The sequence below is a fragment of the Sus scrofa genome, chromosome 7, assembly GCF_000003025.6.
Source record: "Sus scrofa isolate TJ Tabasco breed Duroc chromosome 7, Sscrofa11.1, whole genome shotgun sequence".
Classification (NCBI taxonomy): domain Eukaryota; kingdom Metazoa; phylum Chordata; class Mammalia; order Artiodactyla; family Suidae; genus Sus; species Sus scrofa.
Genome location: NC_010449.5, coordinates 97611760 through 97625300, shown reverse-complemented (window position 1 = coordinate 97625300; position 13541 = coordinate 97611760). Strand labels below are relative to the sequence as shown.

At 50.5% G+C, this 13541-nt stretch overlaps 1 protein-coding gene across 1 annotated transcript; it reads right to left on the bottom strand.

Moving 5' to 3' along the window:
* VRTN (vertebrae development associated) lies at positions 1028-10594 on the bottom strand. The gene is given in 3 exon segments (NM_001195113.1): positions 1028-1999; positions 2002-4025; positions 10443-10594. Coding segments are annotated over 2 exon segments (2094 nt in total). The 5' UTR covers position 4025; positions 10443-10594; the 3' UTR covers positions 1028-1928.

Below are 13541 nucleotides of genomic sequence, written 5' to 3'. Positions count from 1 at the left end.
ATAGTGACTCAGATCTGAATGTCAAGGAGCCTGCCCTGCCAAGACAATGGGAAAAGCCCTCTGGGCCAAAGAAACCAATACAAAGGCCCTTAAAGCAAGAATGTGTAGCACGTTCAACACCAGAGGCAGCTGGTGTGGGCAAGAGAGGGACCAGAGGCAGGAGAGAGAGTCAGGGGCCGGCTTATGAAGGACTTTGTAAGGCAACGCAAGGAACACTAAGAGTGAAGGGGAGCCATCAGTACATCTTCGATGGGAAAGTCACCGAACCAGATTTTGTTTAAAGATCTCTCTGGCTGCCCTTTGGAGAATGGCTTGAGGGGGCAACCACGGAAGGAGACAGGCAGGAACCTGAGATGTGGGCCAAGACAGATGGCGATGGCCTTAGCAAGAAGGGGAAGAGCCTAGGCATAGAGTCAGAGTCCACGGGATCTGCTGATGGATTGGATGTGGAGTGAAAGAAAGAGCAGAACCAAGCATGACACCCCACCCCCTCCCCACCAAGACCAGGATAACAGCTCCTGCAGGATACCTAGACACAGAGAGAAGAGGCCTCAGGAACTTCTTCCCCAAGGATGTCACATCCCGATGGGCAAAGGCCTGGCCTTTAGGCTCAGCCCCACTGGAGGGGGCATGCAAGCAAACTATGCTGAGGCTCATTTTCCTTACCTATGACTGGGCCTAGCCTGCCTGAGTGCACTGCAAGGACTAAAAGAAGCCCAACACAGGCTTGACCCTCACAGTGGCCTGGCCTTTGAGCACACTGTGTTGGCCAGTTTTCTTCCATTGTTGGAAACTATCTTTCCAGGCAGCCATAGCTCTGCCACCAGCTGGAAGAACACCCAAGGTCAACATTCTGTTCTAAGCAGAACCCCCGGAGTAATCCCCTTCCCCGAGCCCTGGACCTGGGAACATCCATGGAGAGAAATGGTCACAGTCAGTCCCCTTAAGCCAAAAGGGAGCGTGGGAACGGACAGTCACATATGGCAAAACAAATCCCTGAGACCAAGAGCTGTGAGCACCACATCACTTTATTTCTTTGACTTGCCAAATTCACTTTTGGACAATATCCAAATTCAGTCTCTCATCTGCCTCGCCATGATGCGGTCCTTCACCGAAGATGGGGCACAGGCTCTGAGGAGGGACTTAACAGAAAGGCAGGGGTTCCCAAGAGCCAGCCAGGCTGGCCGAGGACTGTGGGGTCCAGAACAGATGGGCCAGGCTCTAGCAAGCAGAGACCCAGGGCCCTTTCCTACAGCCCCTTACCAAACTCCTCAGAAGGATCAGGCCAGCCTCCGTGATCTAGCTCAGGACCTTCCAAAGGCCAACCTTGGTTCTTCTGGTAACATCGCCACTTCTGCTCACCCTAAGCCTGGCACCCTCTCCCTGGGGGCACCAGGCAGAAGCCATGACCTGCTCCAGATCTGATTTCCAATGTTCCTTTGGGAAACATCTTGGAGTAAGGAGGGTGCCAACCCCCAAAAGGAACTGAAGACCTATCTTCTGCCCAGGGGGACAGAGGGCCATGCTATGACACTCCCTTAGTCCCCAGGAAACGCTGAAAGATTCTTTAGCTAACCACCTCCCCTTTGGATCCCCAAACACATAACGGATTCCAACACCAGCAAGGGGGCCTGGCCGAGCCATTTACATCAAAACAAAAAACTAAGACGATAATAAAAATAAGAATGGTAAACAACTGAAGAGAATGACTGGTCCTGTAGCTCTCTGCAGGAGGCCAGATGGCTAATCTCTGGCTCCCTCTGCCCTGGAGCTAGGAAACAATGCAAATCTGCCCCTGGATTCAGGGTAGACATTGTGGGAACAAAGGGCATCCTGGCCAAGCCAGGGGGAGGCGGGGGCAACTCAGGTCCCTGACCCTCTCCAAAGCGGTCCTCCTTCTTCGTCCCAGCCCTTTTCACCCCGCCCTGTCAGCCATCGACCAGGGTGAGGCCATCGTACAGGGCGCGCTTCCACATGTAGTAGGTAGAGCGAGCAGTGAGGGGAAGAGGGCGCTGAACTCCTTGTAGGAGGGGAAGCTCTTGGATTGGAAGCGCTTCTGCAGGAACAGCTTGGCCTGGGCCTTGAACTTTGTGGTGGCGAGCATGTCCATCACCAGCACCTGGCCATCCCTGCCACCTGCCGCTGCCACCATGGGGCGGCCCTTGGCCATGGCCCCCTCTTGTAGGGCCCCCTCTCTGGAAGGCCCTCCCAGGGCCGCCCCTGGATCCTCTCCTGGGGAAGCTGTCATCTGCAGGGTCCCTGCAGGCGGAGCCATGGCAGCTGTCACGTTCCTACCAGCTTCTTTCTCCTGTTTCTCCTCCACCTCCTGAATGCCCCCTTTGCCCAAGGTGGGGGCCTGAATATGGAGCTTGGACAGGCTTCTGGGCCAGCCCCGTGCAAGACTCTTCCACACCCAAAAGGTGGAGGGTGACAGGCTTGGGTAGCGGAGGCGGAAGCGACAGAAGGGGAGGTGCCCACTGAGCACCTGCTTGCGGGCTTCCCTGCGCAGACGCCTCTGCCAACGGGACAGAGGCATCCTCAGGGGCAGGAACTCCCGCGGGGCAGGTTGCCCCCCACCCGTTGCTTTCCCTGCCTCCTCTCCCACCTCACCCTCCCAAGGGAGCAAGGCCTTTTCCCCAACAGAAGCTGGCTGGGTAGCCCCAGCCACCGAGAGGACAGGGGCCGGCTTGAAGCTGGGGTTCCTTCGGAGAGCCTTCCGGCGCCAGTTGTAGTAGGTGGACCGGGAGATGCCGGGGAACCTGCGTTTGAAGCAGCGATAGGGTACCAGTGTATTCAGGGAGATGCAGTGCTCCAGGTACAACTTGGCCCGCTGCATCAAGACCATTCCGGGGCTCGACACGGCCGGGGAGGAGCATCCTAGCCCCTCGGCAACCTGCTCCTCCGTCAACTTCTCCAGCTCCTCCATCGGGTCTAGTGCCTGGCACGTGCCAGACCCCAAGAGCTCGTGCTTCCAGGCATAATAGGTAGAGCGGGAGATCTCAGGAAACCTCTGGAGGAACTGCTGCAGCGGCACGACGCCCCCACGGTGGAAGCTGTCCTGCAGGAAGTGCTTGGCCGAGAAGCGGGTGGCCACCTTCTGCCGGTGCTCCTGGGACTGCCGCCGCCAGCGGTAGAAGGTGCTCTTGGTGACACTGTAGCGCTCACAGAGGTAGGAGTAGCTGAGGCCAGGGTCCTGGCTGAGCAGCTCCAGGGTCTTGGCGGGCGGGGGCAGCGGGGCCAAGGCTGGAGGCGTCGGGGCCAGGCTGGTGGTGGCACTTTCAGCCTCCACCTCCTCCAGCCCCACCACGGGGGCAAAGTACTGGTGGCGGAAGAGGTGGTTGGTGAGGGGCTGGCCAGCCCACATGATGTGCAGCGTGGCGGGCATGTGGTCACAGCGGCGGGGCCGGATGACACGGTTAAAGTAGGGCCGGATCTTGAGGTTGCGCATGGGGTAGATGGAGTAGATGTTGCGCTGAAGGACGGAGGCCAGGGCATACAAGTGCCACACATTGGAGAAGCTGCTAGGAAAGCAGGTGGCCTTGACGTCTGCGTCGAAGATGGCCTCCAGCGTGGCGGAGGGCAGGCTAGTCATCTCAGGGGACTCCTCGGAGCAGAGGGAATAGCGCACAGCCTGCAGCATCACCTTGGAGTCGATCATGCCCTGGAGGTAGTAGTGCCGGTGCAGCAGCATCTCCACCACCGTGCGGGCCCGCAGCTCCAGGCTGAGGCCCGAGTCACCCCAGAGCAGCATGCTGGCCGCCTCGAACAGCAGGCTGCCCTCGCCCTTGCACACCAGCGGCAACATGTTCCGGGGAGCATCCTCTGGGTACAGGCTCAGGGCCACTGAGTCCACCTCCAGCACCTGGGGGCCGGGGCCTCCCTCCCGGCAGGTGGGGAGAGCAAAGGAAGACAAAACCTGCTTGGCTTCCAGAGCGGCACCCACAAGACCCTCCAGGCCCTCGGACTCCACTGCCTCCTGCAGCTCCTGCAGCACCTGCAGCACCAGCTGCTCCCGAGATGTCATCCTACAAGAGCAAAGGAGAGAGGGCAAAGGTCAGGACAAGATACCCATGTGATGCCCAGCAATGGTGCCTTATCCACTCCTGCACCCTATCCCTCAAGATAATGCCCCTCTACCCCCCATTCCCTCAGAGCAGAGAGTGGCTAAGCGCCTCTGGGGATTTGTTTTTTTTTTTTTTTGGGGGGGGTTTGTCTTTTTGCTATTTCTTTGGGCTGCTCCCACGGCATATGGAGGTTCCCGGGGATTTGTTTAATCACTCAGTGGTACCAAAGAGCTTGGTTCGGGAGTCCGGCTTTGAATCCTGGTTCTGATGTTAGCTTCGGCAAGTCCCTCAACCTCTCTATGCTTCTGGTTCCTCTGTTAAAAGGAGGACCATAATAAATCTATCTACCACATAGGATTTTTTTTTTTATTTTAATGATTTTTACTTTTTTCCATTATAGTTGGTTTACAGTGTTCTGTCAGTTTCTACTGTACAACAAAGTGACCCAGTCACACGTATGTCTATATCCTTTTTCTCACTTTATCCTCCATCATGTTCCATCACAAGGGACTAGACACAGTTCTCTGTGCTGTACAACAGGCTCAGTGCTTATCCCCTGCAAAGGCAATCGTTTGCATCTACTAACCCCAAACTCCCAGGCCATCCCACTCCCCCCCCCCATAGGATTGTGATAGGTATAAACGTGACAATGAAAGTCAAGGATGGAGATCTATAAGTGTACACACACACAAACACACACGCGTATACACATATATCCATCCTTAGAGAAGTGCCTATCACATAGTCAAGTACTACAGAAGCATTAGCCATTATATACTAGACTGTTATCCAGTACTATACATACTATACAGTCCAGGTATAAAAGCTGGACCTCTGTACCTGTTAAAGACTGAAAATCACACATAGCTAAAATTGGTCTGCCTGGAGTTCCCATCGTGGCACAGCGGAAATAAACCCAACTAGGAACCACAAGGCTGTGGGTTCGATCCCTGGCCTTGCGCAGTGGGTTAAGGATCCAGCGTCGCCGTGAGCTGTGGTGTAGTTCGTAGACACGGCTTGGAATCCAGCATTGCTGTGACTGTGGTGTAGACTGGCAGCTGTAGCTCTGATTAGACCTCTAGCATGGGACCCTCCATATGCTGTGGGTACGGCCCTAAAAAATAAATAAAATGAAATCAAATAAAATAGGTCTTTTTCCTAGAACAGTGATTCTCAAAAATACAGTCCATGAACACTTTGGGTTTCCTGAGACTTTCAGAGGGCCTGCAAGTTAAACTGTTCTCATTATAATACTAAGGCAACAACACTAAGATAGGATTTGCCTTTTTCATTGTGTTAACATTTGAGTAAAACTAGAGTAACTTGGCATGAATCAAACTAGAAATCACTGTGTTCTTCACCACCACGTAGCCGCAGCTGGGAACAAAAAAACTAGTATCGCTCAAAAATGTCCTTGATGCAGAGTTCCTGTCGTGGCTCAGCAGGTAATGAACCCAGCTAGTATCCATGAGGACACAGGTTCGATCCCTGGCCTTGCTCAGTGGGTTAAGGATCTGGCATTGCTGTGAGCTGTGGTGTAGGTTGAAGAAGTGCCTCAGATCCAGCATTGCTGTGACTGTGGCATAGGCCGGCAGCTGCAGCTCCAATTCAACCCCTAGCCTGGCAACATCCATGTGCTGCAGGTGCAGCCCTAAAAAGACAAAAAAAAAAATAATGTCCTTGATGAAGCAATGAAGATTATTTTTTAAAATCACAACCCCTAAATACAGGACTTATCAATATTAGGAGTGACGAAACAGGGCATCCTCATAGAGCATTTTCGCTGCACATAGAGGCATAACACAAGAGTGACAATTGTTTGGGCTGTATGATGAACTAGCTGCTTTTTTACGGAATATCATTTTTACTTGAAAGAAAGATTGAGAGGCATTAGTCATTTAGAGCTGAGAATATCTGGCAGGCATTTTCTCAAAAATGAATAAGGTAACACTGTCACTTCAAGGAAAACTACTATTTATGGCCAGTGAAAACTGGAGCTTTCATTTGAAATTAGAATTTTTGAAAACCTGTAGCCACTACAGTGAGCTTGACAGTTTCCCAATACCTAACGATTTTCCTGAAGGGACCACTGGTGACACTAACAAATGTAACTTTTTATATTATATAATGGAATTGTCAACCTTTGAAAAGCTGCATCACTCAAAACAGTTCATTCTGTATTTCCCAAATAACCAACCAAGGAGCTGGCTTGGGTAAAAGATACATTTAAAGTATAAAAGAAAGCAATGCATTTTAATATAATGGGGTGGAATGTTCCTGGATATTGTTTTAGATTCTGCATTATAACTAAGCTTTGAGGAACTACCAGCTGTCAACTTCTGGTGTAGTTATCAAAGAATATCCACTGAAAAAGCTATCAGAGTTCCCACTGTGGCACAACAGGAATGGCGGTGTCTCTGCAGCACCAGGATGCAGGTTCAATCCCTGACCTGGCACAGTGGATCCGGCAGTGCCACAGCTTCAGCGTGGGTCGCACCTATGGCTCAGATCTGATACCTGGCCCAGGAACTTCCTATGCCACGGGAGAGCCAAAAAAGGAGAAGCTATCAAAATATTCTTCCTCTGTCCATCTACGCGTCTGGGTGAAGTTGGAGTCTCCTCATAATACTTCTCCCAAAATAACATATCACAGCGGACTGAACAGAGAGACAGGTGGGATCTACCCAGTTTCGGTTAGAGCAGATATTACAGAGATTTGAAAAATCTCCAAGAATGAGCTGTTCTCACCAAATTTTTTTGTTGTTCTAACAGGCTTGTTCTTTTTAAATAAATAAAATATTTTCAAAATGTCTCAGTTTTAACGTTGACTAGGACCCACATGGACAGATGTAATCTGTATATACCAAAGCTCTTCAGGATCTTCCCTTTTTAAGAGCATTCAGGAGTCCCAGACTCAACAGTTTGAGAACTGCCGCCCTGGAGCAAATGGGCGGCCAAGAGCCTAGCCACTGGGCTGGCATAGCTCTAATAACTGAGATGTGCAGTTTGCCATGCACTGTGCCAACCTTGGCAGCCGAACATTAAGGTGGGGATTAGCATGCGCCCCAATTTACACGTGAAAACACTTCAGACAATCAAACGTGGGCTCATTTGCACAGTTTGCCCAAGGTCACAGAAGTGGTGCTGGCAAGAGTTGAAACCAAATGCTCTTTAGGGCCTGCAATTCATCTACTCCAGTTTAAAATGTGAGCCCCCTTTCAATACAAAATAATCGTCCTGATTACTAGAAGGTGTTCAGTGTTATATTGCAAAGCAGGGTGATATACCTTTGTGGATATGGTTTTAAATTAAAAAGGAGACCATTATCCCTCCTCAGATCTTTGTTCTCAAGAGTTTAATAAATTCTTTTAGATTATCCTTGGGTTTAAAAATTGTGTTTGGGTGTTATACACTTGTCAGCTCATTAAAACTGCACACTCAGAAGGAATGTATTTCGCATATTTACAAGGGATGCGTTTGACTCTAAATCGTAGTTCAGTAAAGCTGAAAAAAAGCTTTTAAGGAACCAAAAGCTCACCAGTTTTACTTGGTAATCATTCAAAAAAATATATATTTTTTTTAAAAAAAGCTTTTTAAAAACTGGTAACCAGAATCACCTTTGGATAAAAATTTCTTTCCTGTAGATTTTTTTTTTTTTTAATTTGTGTATGGTGAAAAATTTGGTCTAACCTCTCACCAAATTTCTATTAGAAATTGGGCTTTTAATCTGTTCTTTTATATACTTTATATTTACTTTTTTAAAAAACAAGGGGGCTTTTTTTGGACTCAGAAGACAAACTCTACTTCACCAATAGCACTTCCATATGTGATTTAAGAAAAAAAAAAAAAATTGAGCCCAAGGAACTGTACATTCAGAAAAGCTTTTTCATTCTGGCAGACAGGATGCTGGGGGGGTGGGGGAGAGGGTTGTTTTTCTTGCATGTCACTTGTAAATGCTGCTGTACAGCTGCGTGTAAATGAGCACTCCACTCTGCTAGATACTTGGCAAACAAAATTATGAAAATCGCCACCATTTACCTACTGCTTACTATGTGCATTTAACTTAGGTAATTCAACCAAATCTCAAAAAAATAAAAGGGGACAATTACATTGTGTGGGTGATTCTTCCTGCCCTTCCACTCTGTGAACAGAGCATGATGTTCCTTTGAGTGATGACAAGTTTCTGTGGGCTTTACACTGAGCATTTGGATTTCACGCCTTTCAGAGGTAACCTTATTTATTTATATGTGGTTCTGACTTTCCCTCCACGTGAACCACAACCCATCACACCTGCACCGCCACTAGGATGGCTACTCCCGGTTTACCCTTGAGAAATCAGAGGCTTGGGGGTTAAATTCAATAACATTCCCAAGACCGAACAGCTCCTAAAGCTACAAAAACAGCAATCAACTCCAGAGCTTCCCTCCTAACCCTTGTAATTCCACCATCCAGGGAGATACAGGGCCCCAAACTCTCATCATCCATAGGATGCAGAAACACATGGATTCTTGGGGCTTTGAGACAAACCTGGCCATTTTACAGTTAAGGAAATCGAGGTCCAGAAACCTCGATTAAAGGTGACTTGCCTGATTACACTCTGCAGTATCCAGATACACCCACCACTCTTCTGCCCAGGCAAGACCCACCTCCCTTCCCCTCCCCTGTCCCACCCTACCTACCCTTCCCGGCCAGGCCCAGCCCCCTCCACCCTCTCTTCCCCCAGGAGGTAAGAGAAGTTCCGAGTAGGTAATACCCTACTTCTTTTTTTCCTCAAAAGCTTGCTGAGAAAAAGTAGCTCCGTGGAGAGGCTCGGCACCTCAGGTCAACTCAGGTGGGTCTGGACAAGCAGAGTCTGGGGCCAGAGGCCGCCTGGGGCAGCTAATCATACTTAAGTAGACAACTGGTTGATGGGGTTCAGGTGCAACAGTCTTTTCCGTGATGGCTCCCTGGAAACGCAAGGCAAGGCAGAGCCGGCGCTTACCAGGTGCACTCATGGAATAAGGGGCAGAACGTCAGAGCTCAAATGGGGGCTTTGCCCAGCTGGCCTCCCCTGGCCCCACAGTTATTGGAAGGGAAGTGAAAAGGCATGAAACCAAGGAGGCAAGGCCCCCCAGATTACACAGGCTCCCCTGGCTTGAGGTTGGAAGGGAGGAAACGGGACCTCCAGAAAGCATCCAGCCAGCATCTTGGCACCGAAGGGCCCTGGAACCAAGGGGTGAATGAATGCACACAGGCAATTCTGCAGACTTTTCAAAGCCCCACCTTCACCAAGACCCACCTTCCTCCTCCTGGAGTCTTCTTACTTCAAGCAGATAGTGTCTTGGAGCCCAGGACTGGCCTCTGTCCCTTGCATTTTAAAAGGGATGAGCCAAGGCTCTGGGCACGGCAAGGGAAAAAATTGAGATCTGCTGACACAACACTGATAAGACTATAACAAACACCTTCCCTGCCAGCCTCATCCTGGCTCTGTATTCGAGCTCACCAAGGATCCCGCATTCTCCTCATCTGCCCCTCCTCTCACCAGTCCTCATAAAGCAGGCCCTGCAGTGTCCATAGCCAGCCAGGCTCTACAAGCACGAGGGAGGCTACACAGGCCTCAGCCCTCAGGAAGACTGGCTAAGACTGTGGTAGATGGGTTGGCCTCTCACCCAGCCTGGCTCCATGCTTCTCTGGCCTGCCCTCCAGTCCCCCAGGCACGCTGGCCCAGCTGCCCAGCCTGAGCCCCTGGCTTGAGGGAGCACCAGCCATCTTGGCTTCTTCCCCAGAGGCCAGGAGGCCGCAGAGGGCATGGGCGGCCATAAGGCCTGCCTGGTGTCTGCCGAGTCCCTTGGCTGGGAAGGAACCTTCCAGCACCAAGGGCAACGGAACACCTGGGGGCACCAGGGTAGGTCTGAGGCCGCCAAGTCAGTCACACCTGGGAGTTCCCAAGTTCAGTAGCTCTAGTGGACCACATGTCTGGAAGGGAAGGAGAATGCCAGTGCAGCCCACGAGGGGAAGCGGCGGGAGCTGCAAGGAGGCCCGGGCCGGTGGGGAGAGAGCTGGCTGCCTGGGGGCATCTGAGACAAGGGACCCAAATCGGAAAGCACTGGGAGTCTGGGGAGGGGCTGAGGCCAGACCATTGTGTAGGGTGGGGAGGGGAGATAGGCCGGCGGGTGGGGGTGGGGAAGGGGCTGGAGGTGGGGGTGGGGAGAGAGAACTTGTAACAATGCCTCCCCTCCCCTCACACGCACGCACACACACACACAGCATCGTTTGGGTCACTCCTTGACCCTTGGGCCCTTTAGTGTCCCAAGTCCACGCCCTCACTCCCCTGGGGCCCCCAAACTGCATGAGGCACCCACCCTTCCTAATTTTGAGCCAACTTCCTAGTTTACTGACCTCGAGGGTGGCCCAGAGCCCAGGGGGCGTCCACGTCTCTCTCCACCTTCCAGCTTGGGACATTTAAGTCACCCTGTGGGCAGCAACTGAGCGCCACTCTCACTCCAGAAGTGGTTTCATATCTGTGGTGGACCATTGAGCATGGACCGTCTACAGCCAACTGGTCGGTGGAGAAGCGGCTTAAGCCACTCCCCCCAGGAAATCGCCCACCCTCAAGTGCTGCAGTCCCGAGATGAAAGAAGTGCAAATTCGGGGGTCACTTCCAATGGTAAAGTGATAGCAGCTATTGTCTCGTCCACTCTACCCAGCTGGGGGTGTGAAAGCGCCCTGACCTAGCTCAGATTCCCGAGCTGCCCAGGAAAACTTGAAAGAAAGTTGAAAGATTTCCAAAGAGTTTGGGGGAGGGGAGGGGAGGAGAAGGTTTAGATAGAAAGAACCTGAGGAAAGAGAGTCTGAAGCCAGGCTAAGGGGGGGAGGGGGGAAAGAGCGAAGCTGGAGCTGGGGAAACTGGCCTTGGGTGATGGGCTCTCTGAGCCCCAGGGATGCATCTCTTCCTGAGACCGCTCCCCCACCCCAGGCCCTGCGAGATGGGGAGGCTGGAGAACTCCCTGCCCCCGCCTAGGTGCTGGTCCCATTCCCTTCCTGAAAGGCTTCCATCCCCACCTTTGTCTGAGCATCCCCCAGGCTTGGGCTCAACACCCCTCACTCCCAAAGTGTGCCTGGGACAAAGATGCTTTTGTCAGGGGTCAGGGCGCCTATCCCAGGTCACCTAGTTTTCTGAGCCCCACAGGAAGGTGGGGGCGCGTGGCACCTGGGGCTTCCGACCCTCCCCGGAGCTCACCTCAGCCCAGAGGCCTCAGATAATCCCCTGAGGAACTAGTCCCCTCCGCCCGTCCAGTCCCTGCTGGTGGGGGAGGTGAGGGCTGCTAGATGGCGCAGCCTTTGGTGGTAGCTCCCCCCACCCCCCACCCTCTACCCCATCCCCATAGGCTTTCCTGCCCGGCCTTAACCCTTTGGAGTGCTGGAGCTGGCAGCCCTCCTGGGCTTCAGTTCGACCCCCCTTTCCCCTTCAGCGCCTACCCACAGCTACCACGGAAACCTCCACCCCTCACCACAAGGTCGGTTATGCCCCAGCTCTAGCATTATCGTTTCCTCCTCCACCAGTCATGAACCTACACTCATCACCGAAGTCAAAATCCTTTCTCAAACACGCATTCTCAGGGACCTGGATCGGGGGCCACCAGAAGTGAACTCAAATCCTGGTCCTGCATCCAAGTCACACCAGCCCCACCCACCTCAATGGCAGCTGTGGGAGGCACTGGCTTGGGCTTTCCTCCTGGACTTGGATTTGAATGCCAACCCTGCCCTGAGAGAGTATGGCCTTAGGCACCTTGTTTAAACCTCAGAGCCCTGCTTTAGTGCTTCCTGGGGCATAACACCGACCCCAGAGAGTTCTTTCCCCTGGAGAGTCGTTGGGTAGATTCAATATGATAAATGTAAAGCATTTAGGATTCTGCTTGGCCCAAAGCAAGTATATTCCCATTCTCAGCTTCTCCAGTGAATCTGAAATTATTTTAAAGTTCTTAATAGAAATGCAGAATTTTTAAAGTTTCAAAGAATTGTGATTTTGCAGAAGGAGATGAAATTATGAGATACGTCTTTCCATGTCTCTGTTTTTGACATTTTATAAGGAGTCTTGCTATCAGTTTAAAAAGGCAATGATGATAATTTAAAGTTCTTTAGAAGGCTCATAGAATCTTTAAAAGTATGTTTTTTACAAAGAAACTATAGTGATAAAAATGGTTTGTTGGTGCTTCCATTATCAAAGTAAGAGTCTTATTTATCTACTAATTGGGAAAATGAAGACTAATTGGGAGGATTTTTAAAGTAATAGGAAGGAAAAATTACCTCTAATCTCATTATCTAGAGACAGCTATTGTGAATATCTTGGTACATTTCTTTCTAATCTAGTTTCTTTTCTAAGACTTAACACAAATTAAGCCTTGTCCTTACAAAAGACTCAAACGAACGGTACAGAGTAAAAAATAGAGCAAATTCAGCACGTCCTCCCTTTCAGTCCCTCACACGTTCTCCTCACTCTGTGTATCTGCCTAGTTCTTTTTTCTGTGCAGTTTCATCTTTTTCTGTGCATTTGCCCGTGTGTATTTGTGTCTCGTCTCTCTGTGCATATTTTTATTCTATGTTAAACTTTTTAAACTACTTTTGACTACTATGTATGTACATAATATGGATTATGTACATAGATGATATCTAAATAATAATACAGTAGACCCTCCATATCTGCAGTGTGGCTTTCTTTGTTTTCCGTTCCCTGAAGTCATCTGCAGTGGGGAGACATTAAATGACAAATCCCAGAAATGAACCCTCATGACTTTTAAACTGTGCACTCTTCCCGTAGCACAATGAGCTCTCTCGCCCTGCTCTGTTGTCCCAGCTGGGAAGTAAAGGAATCCTCCCTCCATTCAGCCTCTCCATGCTGTCTATAGGGGAAAACGGTGTCTACACATAGGATTTGGTATTAACTGTGGTTTCAGGCATCCGCCAGAGGTCTGGAAAGGGGGTGGGGGAGCCACGGGTGAGAGGGGACCACTGGACCACTGTATATGATTCAAACTGCTTGTACATTTTGGTTCAGGAATGTGCTAAAACATTCAATATTCAAATTTCAGCCCTGTTTCCTGTCCACAGTTTTCTCTTTCCAGAAGCCGCCAATATCGTTTCTAGGGTATCATTCCAGAAATATGTTATGTATAAAGAAGCAAATCTCTCAGCACTTTTGTCCTTTCTCTAGCGCACGAATGGTAGCATACTAAATACTCTTAATGCATCTTGCTTTTTTCACTTTTTTCACCCAGAGCCACCAATGTTCAATAAAGTATAATGACAGGCACATCTTACTTTTATATTTGATAGTAGCCACATACAAAAAGTTAAAAGGGGGAGTTCCTCCCGTGACTCAGCAGTTAACGAACCTGACTAGTCTGACTAGTATCCTTGAGGATGCAGGTTCAATCCCTGGCCTCCCTCAGTGGGTTAAGGATCCATTGTGGCTGAGGCTGTGGCATAGGCCGGTGACTG